The 12790-nt window shown below is 35.0% G+C and overlaps 1 protein-coding gene across 3 annotated transcripts in view; it reads left to right on the forward strand.

Moving 5' to 3' along the window:
• The window catches only part of MRTFB (myocardin related transcription factor B), a 146419-nt gene that overhangs the window by 115316 nt on the left and 18313 nt on the right, over positions 1-12790 (forward strand). For all 3 annotated transcript variants that reach the window (XM_036739413.1, XM_036739411.1, XM_036739412.1), the window contains 4 exons: positions 573-820; positions 8904-9042; positions 9739-10755; positions 12048-12185. In XM_036739413.1, the coding sequence (XP_036595308.1) occupies positions 573-820; positions 8904-9042; positions 9739-10755; positions 12048-12185 (1542 nt within the window). The remainder of the gene's footprint in view (positions 1-572; positions 821-8903; positions 9043-9738; positions 10756-12047; positions 12186-12790) is intronic.

A 12790-nucleotide genomic window follows, 5' to 3' on the forward strand; every position in this document is an offset into this window, starting at 1 on the left:
GTAATTTTAAATATAACAGTACTCTTCAAGAAACAAAAAGTAAATATATTATACTTTAGATGTATAATTTAAATGGCAAGCTGAAAACTTTCCAGTTTTCTTTCTTTAGGGGCTTACTTTCTTTAGGGGCTTATTCCAAGAATAAAATGCCTTTTCTAATGTATTTGTGCTTTTTAGAAATCAATTTTGAAACTAAAATTCATAAAAAAAAACAATTTGATCTCTACTAAAGTTTAATTTTTAAGGTTTTTAGAGTATTTGAATTATCAAATTAGACACAATACCTTTAAGTAGCCTGTGAATCATTATCTTCACTTACTTTTTGTCTGAAATTTATTGTATTGGGTGTGCTCTTATAAACATGGATATTGAAAAAGGAAAGGAGGATCTGATTGTAGTCATTCTTAACTTGAGAGAAAATCACTCAAAGCAAAGAATTTTTTTGATTGATTCCCATTTTTCTCACAAATAAATGTCCTGCTCCTTTATTTCAGTGGTTTCAAATTAGACATTAGAGAATAGTATAGTGCCAACTATGAAACTGTTCCTGTTTCCTTTCTTTCTCTAAATAGCAAAGTCATCCTAAGAATCCAAATGACAAACACCGAAGCAAGAAATGTAAAGATCCCAAACCACGGGTTAAGAAGTTGAAGTACCATCAGTATATCCCACCAGATCAGAAAGGTGAGAAGAACGAGCCACAGATGGACTCCAACTATGCCCGTTTGCTACAGCAACAGCAGCTTTTCCTGCAGCTACAGATCCTGAGCCAACAGCAACAACACTACAACTACCAGACTATTCTACCTGCACCACTCAAGTATGGAAGATTTTGTCAATATTTTCTTTGCCAGGATATATATGTTCTTTTACTGAGAAATCATGCTACTAGAAACTTAGAGCTATACTTAAATGCCCTTCTCTGTTGCTCTTTCCCTCATGAAATTGAAAGAACCATAAGTAACTCTCTGATAACTTAAAGACAACATTTGAGAGCTCAAACTCATCTTTGGTAGTATAATTTTGTATTCTACAAAAGGCGCTGAAATTTTTAGAAGTGGTTGCTTATAATTCAGTAGTTATTTGAGTACCTGTCATGTGCTCAGCACAGTACTATATGATCTGAGAGGCATAAAAATATAGACACAGTCTCTTCAAAGAAATTACAATTGAGACAAGACTATTATATATTAAACAATAGGAAATAATACAAGATAGTAAATAATTCAGTGATAAGTTTTACTGTATAGACTGTAAATCTACAGTAGTTCAGAAGAGAAAGAAATCAGTGAGGCAAGAGTTCTCAAAGTGTGGTTCAGGGACCCCTGAGGATCCCTGATACCCTTTCAGAGGATTTGCCAAATTGAAACTATTTTCATAATGATACTAAAACATTTTAATTTCTAATATAGTAATATCTCTAGGTATAACACACATGAACAAAAGCTCTTGGGGAGTGGCACTTGATAAGAGTAGAAAGAGATCTTGGGACCAAAAAGGTTGAGAAAACAACCTTTTGGGGAGAAAGGGAGAAAGAAGAGGTCATTTCAGGAAAGATGAACATAAGCAAGACACAGATGCTTGCAGAAATTATTAGTCTTGTTTTCTTGTGGGAGGAGTATAACTACAGTGAAAGATTTGTGTTAAGGAGTAGCAAGAAATGTGGATAGACATAATTCTCCATAATAATATTCAGAATCTTTGAGGAAAAATTTAGATTCACTGTCAAAGAACATAATCTTCTAATGTCCAGTTTCATCATGGAGTGGAGACTATAAGCTATAAAGCATAAGCTAAGCCAGTTCCTACAAAACTGAAAAGACTATATTTTAACTGATGACCTGCCAGTTAAATATGGAGAAACTCATTCACTAGTTTGATCACAGAGTGATGAACTTTTCAGCTGTGACTGTTCTTGAAAATCATCTGCCGAGTTATAGAGAGACTTTGATATGCATCAGTGGAAGCAATATTCATGCTGGTAAATGCTTTATTTCCTTGAAATGGAAGAAAATAGGGAGTCGCTGAAGAATTTTGAGCATGGGAGTGACTTCAAATTGGTGGTATAATGGAAACCACTAAACTTGGGAGTTAGAAGATGTGGGTTCAAGTTCAGGCTCTGTACCAGATAACTATATAACCTTGGACAAGTCACTTGATTGCTCTGAGCCTCAGTTTCTTCATCTGTAAAAGTGAGGGCTTTGCACAGAACAATCTTTTAAAAGTCCCTTTAAGTTCAAATATATGTGGTTCTATTATCTATTAAAGGAAAATTAGTCCATTAGATAAAAAACTGGGCTCCCTACTTCTTTATTTTCTCTAGTTAGACCACTACTATAATTCTTTAATCTGGAAATGATAAAGAACTGAATTGTAAAAATAGTTGTAATATTGGATAGTAAGAGACAGAGATATGTAGCATTTCAAAGAAAAAAGAAATTGGTAGAATGGGCAGATGACAAGGAAATTTGGAGGATTGGAAGACCATGTAATCACCTCAAACTCAATTTACATTAAGTTTGAGTTGATTGTAAAATATCCTAGGAAAAGAGGAAAGAAATTTATCTAAAGAACCTATTAAAAAATGTATCCCAATAAAAAGTTTTCCAGATTACATAGGAAGGGAAAGAATGAGGAAGGGAGAAAAACAATGTTTCAATCTCTACTCAAGTTCATCACCTTTTTATCTGGAAGTGGATGCCATGTTTGTTTCATCATGAGTCCCCTGGAGCTGTGATTAGTCATAGTGTTAATCGGAGTTTCTAAGTCTTTTAAAGCTATCTTTACAATATTGCTTTCATTATTATATAAATTGGTCTCCTGGTTCTGCTCACTTCACTTTGAATCAATTAATAGAAGACTTTCTAGGTTTTTCTGAAAACATCTCTTTGATCACATCTTTCAGCACAATAGTATTCCCTCATCTTCATTATCCCATAACTTGATTTGGGCACTTCCCCCTCAGTTTCTAATTCTTTGCCACCACACACACACACACACACACACACACAAAAAGCTGCTATAAATATTTTGTACATATGAGTCTTTTAACTCTTTCTTTGATCTCTTTGAGGTGTAGATCAAATAAGGGTATCATTGGGTCAGAGGGTATGGACAGCTTTTGGGGCAGAGTACCAGATTGCTTTTCAGAATGGTTAGACCAGTTTGGAGTTCCACTACTAGTACATTAAAGTCTGTGTCTTCACTGAGCTTCTCCAGCATTTGTCATTTTCTTGTTTGGTCAACTTAGTCAATTGGATGGTTTGAGGTGGTACCTCAGAGTTGTTTTAATTTATATTTCTGTAAGTATTAATTATTTTGAGTTATTTATTATTGTTCTAAGTAATAGTTATGTTATTATTATAAGTATTGATTATTTTTTTCATATAGCATAGCTTTTGGCCATTTATCAATGGGGGAACAGCTCTTTTCTTATAAATTTGAATCAGTTACATACATATATATGTATGTGTATGTATATATATATGTATATATATGTGTGTGTGTATATATATATATATCTTAGAAATAAGACCTTCATCAGAGAAACTTACTGCAAAGATTTTCCCCCAGTTTCCTGCTTCTCTTATAATTTTAGCTGCATTGGATTTGTTTTTGCAGAAACTTTAATTTTATGTAATCAAAACTGTCCATTTTACCTCCTAGGAAACCACTCTCTCTCTTGTTGACTATGAACTCTTAATGTGGTTAAGACACAAAGAGTGACATTACAAGGAAATTAGAGGAAAATGGAAAAAAAAACCACAAACAATTAGCAACTTCATTAAAGTTGCAGGATGTAAAATAAACTCACAAAAAATCATCAATATTTCTGCATATTACCAGCAAAATCCAATAGGAAGAGAAATTCTACTTAAAGTCACTACAGATAGTATGAAATATTTAGGGGTCTGCCTATTAAGGCATACATAGGAACTTTCTAAGTTTCTTTAAATAAACTATATCCTCCGCAAAAAAGGGATAATTTTGTTTTCTCTTTGTCTATGGTTATTCATTCAATTTCCTTTTCTTGTGTTACTGCCATAACTAGCATTTCTAGTATAATACTGAATAGTATTGGGGATGATAGGCATCCTTGTTTTGAATCATGATTTTATTAGGCTTCTAATTTATCTCCATGCCACATAGTGCTTGCTCTTGGTTTCAGATAGATAATACTTATTTTATTTTTTTTTTTTTTTGGAGGCAATCAGGGTTAAGTGACTTGCCCCAGGATCACATAGCTAGTAAATGTCTGAGGTCACATTTGAACTCGGATCCTCCTAACTCCAGCGTCTGCTGTGCCACCTGCCTTTGGTTTCAGATAGATACTGTTTATTATTCTAAAGAAAACACCATTTATTTCTATGTTTTCTAATATTTTTTAAACAAGAATGGATGTCATATTTTTCAGCATTTATTAAAATATTAATTTGTTGTTTTGTTATTAATATGATCATGTATGTTTGTAGTTTTCCTAATATTGAACTGCCTCTGCAGTCCTGGTATAAGTCTAGCCTGGTATGGTGTGTGATCCTTGTGATATTGTTTATCATCTCCTTGTTAATATTTTATTTAAAATTTTGAATCAATATTCATTAGGGTTATTGGTCTATAGTTTTCTGTCTCTGTTTTGAATCTCCCTAGATTAAATATCAAGACTATATTTGTGTCATAAAAGGAATTTTCGTGGGACCCCTTCTTTACCTCTTTTTCGAAGCAGTTTATATAGTATTGGAATTGTTTTAATGTCTGGTAGAATTCACTTGTAAATCCACTGGTCTTATGGGTTTGTTTTGTTTGTCTTTAGGAGTTCATTTGTGGCTGGTTAAGTTCCTTTTTTTAAGATAGGGTTAAGTATTTCTATTTCCTAGTCACCAGCCATTTTATATTTTTGTAAATATTCATCCATTTTATTAGATTATCAGTTTTATTGGTCTATATAGTTGTGTAAAAAATTCCTGTTATTTCATCTTTTTTTTATTTTTGATACTCGTAATTTGGTTTTCTTCTCTCTTTTTAATCCAATTAGCCAGTGTCTTGTCTTATTTATTATTATTGTTGTTGTTTTACAAAAATTTGGCTCCTAGTTTTATTAGGCCAGTGGGTTTTGTTTTTTTCTTTTTTTTTTTTTTTTTTACTTTTAATTGTTAATCTCTTCTTTGATTTTCAGGATTTCTATTTTGGGTACCGCAAATTAAATTAACTGTTCAACCCTCAATTTCCAACAGAAGGCATCTCCAGACTCCTTAGCTGCTAGCTGAGGAAAATGTTATCCTTATAATAAGCCCTTGTTTCCTTATAGTAAGATAATATTTTTGTTCCAGTCTATAAATTCCATGTTAGGGACAGTGTCTTAGCTAAACTTTTGTATTTTGTCCTGGGTCTAGTACAGTGCTCTACAAGTATTATGTATGTAATAAATGTTTGTTGAATTGAACTGCATGTCTAAGTGTTGGTAAAGCCATTTATAAACAAATGGTAATAATAAAAGTGAACATAGTCATTAAATCATACTAATAATGAAGACTATTTAAATGTATTTAGTATGGAATGGAGATCTTTCAGGGAAGCACTCTAGGCAGGGAGATGGAGGTTGATTGATGCCTTGACCTTGAGAGTTCTGAGCTCTGCAGTAAGACTAAAAGCTAATCAGGTGGCTACACTAAGTTTGGCATCAATGTAGTGAAACCCTGGGAGCAGTAGGAGCCCTTGGGGAGACGTGGAGAAGGGGAGAGGCCTAGCTGCCTTAGGAGGGTCAAAGTTTTGGCCCATGTTGGAAACAAAACAGATCAGAGTTTCTATGCTGATCACCATGAGATTGAACCTATGAGTGACTGCTTCTAACCTGAGACCCAGTAACACTCCCTCCCCTCCAAAAAATGACTCCACAAGAAAGTCTAGTAATCAAAATCTAGACTTTAATCTGTTAAATATATTTAACGTTCTAATATCCTTTCTAGAAATTAAAGCCTGTAACAAGTTACCTTTTCACTTAGAATACAATCCTCTTGAAGCACACATTCTGTAGCTTTTCAAGAATATTTAGTCTCATCTTAAAAGAGTTAGAAATACTAGTATTCATTGACATCAGTGTTCACCAAGCACTATTTATTCAAATATATTGAATATCATTTTTTGTAAAATGCAGAATTTCTAGTGTCACTTTAAAATGTCTTTCTTTTCATATATTCAAAAAGCACTAAATGACTTACTGTTTGTACATACAGTTTGTATTAGGGAGACATATGAAAGAGGGGTATATATGGTCCCTACCCTCAAGGAGTTTGAGTATAGTTGGAGAAACAAAAAAAAATTTTACTAAATAGAACAGAAAATGAGAGGCAGTATGGTAAAATGAATGGAAAATAGCCTCTAGGGCCAGACCAGGGAGATGCTGGATGCACTTGGGACACGGAAGCTGGCAGCCCCTTCTCTCTTCTGTGCTTGTGGGCATGCGGTACTCTTACTAGAGCTCGAAGCTTAGTATCTTGATCTTACAGATGAGAACATGAGGCACTGAGAGATTAGTTGACTTACCCAAAGACACACAGCCTCAGGGAGAACAAGGCTGGGTGGAGGGGGAGGCAGGAGCATTGTTTGACCCTATCATATTCTTTTCCAACTGATCATGCTCTCTCCTCTCTTTCTCCCTTGGATCTTTTCTACCTGGTTCTTTTCTTTTTGGCTGAGACAGTCTCAGGATGAGAGGGGAAAAGATTTGGAACAACAAAAGACCCCCCCTTTTCCCTTTCCTGCACCATCTTCTCCAAAGACAAAAGAAGCCACCCTCACCTTCAGCCAAGGATAGTAAAAAATAACAATGGATTTGAAGCTAGGATGTTATTGGGTCCTCATTTCAAGGAGCAGGGGGTGACACATACTCCAGACAGGCTTAGGCACAGGTTTTGTGAGAGTTGGGATCTCTATTCACCCTTCCTTATAGGTGAGTCTAGTCTAATTCTTTCAGTAGTAAAGGGTGAACAAGGGGCTAATGGTTCACAATGCACTTTGTTTCCAGATCAGAGATTGCAGTCAAGAAGGGAATTCTGCCTCACCTACAGGCTGGCCTGGACTTCTCCTAGTGGATACCTAGAACCCTTGGGTCCCTAGCACCAAGAGTGAGGGGCGGGTGGGACCAAAAAGTGTAAGGGCTGAGATTCCAAAGGTACCATCGCCACATGACCCCATGGTCCAATAGTATCCACATTTTTGGAATTCTAAAAAGTACAGATTAATTATCTTCACATCAGATTTGATTTCAGTTCCAACCTCTGACCCTAGAGATACCTCTGGTCTCTGACACCAGTATTGACTGTATGACCCTGGGAAGGTTACTTAACTTCTCAGTGCCTACATGCAACTGTCTAGGACTTAAAGCTGTAGAACATTTGTTCTTTTGCATTGATAGAGGGGGTTTCTTAATCAGGGGTTCTCTACACCAGTGAAATCTTGGAATAGATCTCCCTACTTCATCATTCCCTACTACACACACACACACACACACACACACACACGCACACGCACACACACACACACACACAAATAATGACATAACAATATATCAGTAAGTATGGGATGTGTGAAAATTGAGAACTCCATGAAAGAATGTGGAATTGGTCAGGAAGGGCTTTTTGAAGTGAGTTTAAATGTGCAGATGAGACGGTGTGAACAAAGGCATGGAGATGGAAGGAAGCAAGGTATATTTAAGCAGATAGGCTAGCTGAAGTGAAGAAGTTGTGCTGACTGAATTTGGAAATACAAGTTTCAGAAAAAGGAGAAGAGATGTAGTTAGTGGCTGTGAATGTTGGTTTAACAACTTTACTTCTGAACCAATTAGGGGACCATTGCTTAAAAAAAAAAAAAGATGAAAAGTATTTGGAAGAATAATTTGATGGCCTTATATCGACTGTACTAACATGGAAAGAGGACTTGGGGTTTAGGGAGCTGTGCAATTTCTAAACGTATGACTATTAACTTTTGAGGGGATCATTCCCTTCCTTTGCCAGCTGTACATAAAGCATCATACTATGCAGGCAGAGTACTTTAGCAACTATAACAACTTATATAATGTAACCATTTAGAGTGACAAAAGAATTCACAAATTTCATTAGTTCCTGTCATTAAAACTTCAAGGTGCTTTCTAAAATCTAGAAAAGATTTAAGCAGTTTATATAAAAGAACACACCAACTTTTCTCAACTCTAATCCGATTATGCATATCAAATAGTAGGAAATAAAAAGGAGGTTTAATACTCTATAGTTCTACTCTGTCTCAGGAGGACAGATTTTGGAGCAAGCCTCTTACATAAGGTTGCAAAACACAGCAGATAGTACTATTGACACTTAATACTTTCTAAGGAAGTCCTGCCTTTCTAGATTATAGCTCTGTTTTATGTACTTAAATTCAGGGATATGGTTATAGTTCATATATTAAATTTAGCATGCTTTTTTTCACTGAAAATAGACATTTTTTTGGTAATACACCATCCTATCTATAAGTGTGTCTATGTGGCTATCAGGTTAAAAACCAAACAGAAGTTGATATATGGCAGAAAAGAATGATAAATCATAGTCCTATTTGTTATGAAAAATTATTCCCTTCATTACTTAAGTCAAACCTTGTTCCACAATCATAATTATGTGGGAAAAGTATAGGACTGTCATATCTGACTAAAAAAGATAAGTTGAAGAAAATGAGTAACATTGGGACAATAAGGTTATTTTTTATATAAAAATTTAAAACTAGAATTTCTGTGTGATGATGGTAGCTAATAGTCCTCCAAGATGCACGTAAAGAGTTTGCTGCTAACAGGTTCACATTTTGGGTCAGCAGCAGGTCTGCTAGAATTGAGCTGATTTGCGAGAAAACATATAACTATGGATTTTCTTTTTCTTTTGAAGGCCATTAAATGACAAACATAACAGTGGAAATTCAACTTTGAGCAATAATGTACCTACAGCAGTAGCCAACACAAGACAGAATGCTTCTATTCCTATTAGAAAACCGGGACCACTGCCTTCTAGCCTGGATGATTTGAAGGTAATAATTGAAAAAAAGGAATTTATGCATTCATATGGACGAATAAAAAGCAAAGACTATGACCATTTCCTGTAATTGGCAAATGAGAATGATTTCTCTTAGAAACTCTAGAAGAAATACGTTAATCTTTTGGTGGACATGCTTGTTTTCACTGCAGTACCTTTTCTTCCTTATTTTTGTGTATAGTTTCGTTGAAACCCTTAGATAGTATTTAAAAGTCATTCCAGCTTTGAATAATAGGGAAACACTAGATGCATATTATGGAATGCCAAGTTTGGCCCCTAGCAGATATTTTGTTTAACGTATAAGAAATATACACTGATATTTTTTTGTTGTGTTTTTTTTAAAGATCTTTAACAAAAGGATAAAATTTACTAGCATACTCTTCACAGATAATGAAAGCTGTGAGATGACCTCGATATACAAAGTGTACTAAAAGGCTTAGTGCAGCTTTAATCTCTCATAGATTAGAAACTGCACTAATCCTTTTGGGACAGCTTGTATGTATTTTGAAAACTGTATTCTTGGAATTAGTTGTTTTGAAACATAAACAAATGCAAAACTTTCCTGCCTAAATGAACATACTCCATTTGATAAAAATTTGCTCCATTTATTCATAAAATTTACTATAGACTTGCATGAAAACTTCAACTTGTAAAAGAGAAAAATAATTTAATCTTAATGTTTTGTCTCTAGGTAGCTGAACTGAAGATGGAATTGAAGTTAAGGGGTTTACCAGTGTCAGGCACCAAGACAGACCTAATTGAACGTCTGAAACCTTACCAAGAGCTTAATAGTGGTATTTCCACTAGCAACGCTGTTGCTGTATCCACTTCTACTGTAGTTACTAGCAATCCAGAAGTTACTATGGCATTCCCAGTTACATTAAATAATTCTGTGGCTAGCACCATTCCCAGCTTTAAGTCAGAAACATCATCTACTGGAACAAGCAGTGTGACACACACTGAAACCATCAGCTCCCCTCTGCCGATCTCCCCATCTCCTTCAGAACACTCCAGTCTTAGTACTGATGATACTAATATGACAGATACTTTCACAGAAATTATGACTATGATGTCCCCCTCCCAGTTTTTAAGTTCATCTCCTTTGAGGGTGACAAATAATGAAGAGAGTCTAAGTCCTACCTGTGGAGGCCTGTCAAACATGGAATTGGATGTTGCTGAAAAGGACCGCAAGCTTCAGGAGAAAGAAAAACAGATTGAGGAGCTAAAAAGGAAACTGGAACAAGAACAAAAACTTGTGGAAGTACTAAAAATGCAACTTGAAGTTGAAAAACGGGGACAGCAGCCACCACCAGCACCCCAGCCCACTGCTAATTCTGTAAATAATGTCGATCAAAAGCATGTCATACCTGCTGTCAAAGATGAGAATTCTCTCCCTGACTGTTCTAGCTCAAGGCAATCAGTACCAGGAGTCAGCCATTCTTTAGGCCAGTCAGGATCTACTGCTGGCCAGAACCTAGTTGCCAAAAAGGCCGTAGTTATCAAGCAAGAGGTACCTGTGGCCAAAGCTGACCAGCAAAGCATCATCCCTCAGTATTATGTGAGTTCTCAGAGACATCCACAAACCACAGTTGTTGCTCAGCCTCAAGCTTTACTAACCACCCAAACTGCACAGCTGCTACTCCCAGTGTCTATCGAGGGTTCGAATGTAACTTCGGTTCAACTGCCAGTAGGCAGTATAAAACTACAGGTGTGAAGTTTACCTTTTAACTACTCATTTTTCCTTTGAATCAAAATAAGTTTTATTCATGATAAATTAGTAATGGGGATACAAAGTAAAAGCATCCAGATTTCATGGCTGTAAAAAACTGGCAGGGTTATTCAGATCTTAATATTTAGATAGTACTTTTTAAATGTAAACTTTTTTCAAATCCTCCCCTTCTTTTTCTAAGATCTCTTTTAAATGCATAAAGAACACTTCTGTATCACTATGTAGATTACCTCAGAAATTGTCATTTAGGCTAATCATAAATCCCATCTACAATATCTTGACAAGTTATCATCCAGCTTCACTATACCTTTTAACTTTGCATATTAAGAAAATGAAAGCCAGAGATTTTTCCAAGAATGCACAGGAAATTAGTGGCAGAGCAGAGACAGGAAGTGAAGCTTTTTAATTCTTAGACTTGTATTCTTTATAGTCAATGTCTTTGTATTTTAATACATTTTGTATAAAGCATATTATGTGTGTACAAATATGCATAGAATTGTTTATGTCGTTATGTATCATCACTTATTAAATTAATGGCATAGACGTGATACAGAGTACTCAAAAGTATGTAATTAATGAAAGAGTAGTTTAAATTTTGAATTATGGAAAATATGAATTGAAATTTGGGAACGAGAATGTTAGAGACACTACTAGTAGCTATGATCATAGGATCCTTGTCCATGTTTAGATATCATATTGTGTTCTGTACATATTTTTATACTTTAAATCATTTGGATAAACTTTAACTAAAACAGATGAACAATGTAAAATGGAAATAGTTAGGACTCAGGTACTTCCTTACAAGAAACAATGAGAGTATTAAGTTATTTTATCATGATTAGATCCATTACACATGCTTTTTATCACTGTTTCCTGTTTTCTTAAGTAAAAACTGTTGTTTGGGATTTTTTTGTGTGTTTTTTAAGAAAAAATAGTGGGTCCATATATTCTAGTCTCTGGAATAGGATTTCTTAGGTCAATGTAAACAAAAGCAAATTCTGTCACTTAAAACACTAAGGGTAATCATTTCATATGCTTACTTGGCATATTTTGAGAATTTGTTTCCATGTCCAGAAACACTTAGTGGTTGAATCTTCATTAGTATCTGTAAATGACAGTAGCACAATCATTAATACTTGTATCTCTTAAGCTTTTTTTTTTAATGATTTGCTATAAAGGAGGCTCTGAAAGTACTGATTTTTCTTTAAGTTTTGTCTTTACTAGCTTTGTCTTCCCATGGTGAAATGAGTAATTTATTATTCTTCTCCTAGGCTCCACCACAAGTAGGAATTACAACTCAGCCCCAAGTATCAGCTCCTGTATCACCCTCTGGCTTGGGCCAAACATCCCATCCAAAACAAGACAATTTTACACAACATGTACTCAACCAGTCTCAACAAATAAGAAAGGTTTGTGACTATTGAAGTGGAGTAATAGACGCAGAATTGTTGTTGAATCATTTTCAGTCGTGTCCAACTCTTTGTAACCCCATTTGGGGATTTCTTGGCAAAGATCCTTCTCCTGGTCATTTTACAGATGAGAAAACTGAAGTAAACGGTTAAGTGACTTGCCCAGAGTCACACAGCTAATAAGTATCTGAGGTTGGATTTGAGCTTGGGAAGATGAGTGTTCCTGATTCCTGGCTAGGTACCCTCTCCACTGTGCCACCTAGCTACCTTAGAGAATATCAACATATTATTGTAAAAATAATGGTCATTCTAATTCTTTCATCTGCAAAACAAGGCTTGACTCATAAAACATCTGAATCTCCAGGTTACCTGAATAATTTGGAGCATGACTCTAATTGGAGAGATCGATAATTCTCCAAAATCTATTTAAATAGTCTTTCTACATGAAAGTACATCTTCAAATATATACTTAAATTGACTGTGAGTTTTCAGAATTTCAAATCAAGAAAGCTTTTTTAAAAAAAATAATATTTTTTTCTCATTAGAAAAAAATTAATTTTTTTTTGCTAAGTTGTAGCTTTGGTACAGTGGAAAGAACTGAAGTC

Source organism: Trichosurus vulpecula, chromosome 9 (assembly GCF_011100635.1).
Source record: "Trichosurus vulpecula isolate mTriVul1 chromosome 9, mTriVul1.pri, whole genome shotgun sequence".
Taxonomy (NCBI): Eukaryota; Metazoa; Chordata; class Mammalia; order Diprotodontia; family Phalangeridae; genus Trichosurus; species Trichosurus vulpecula.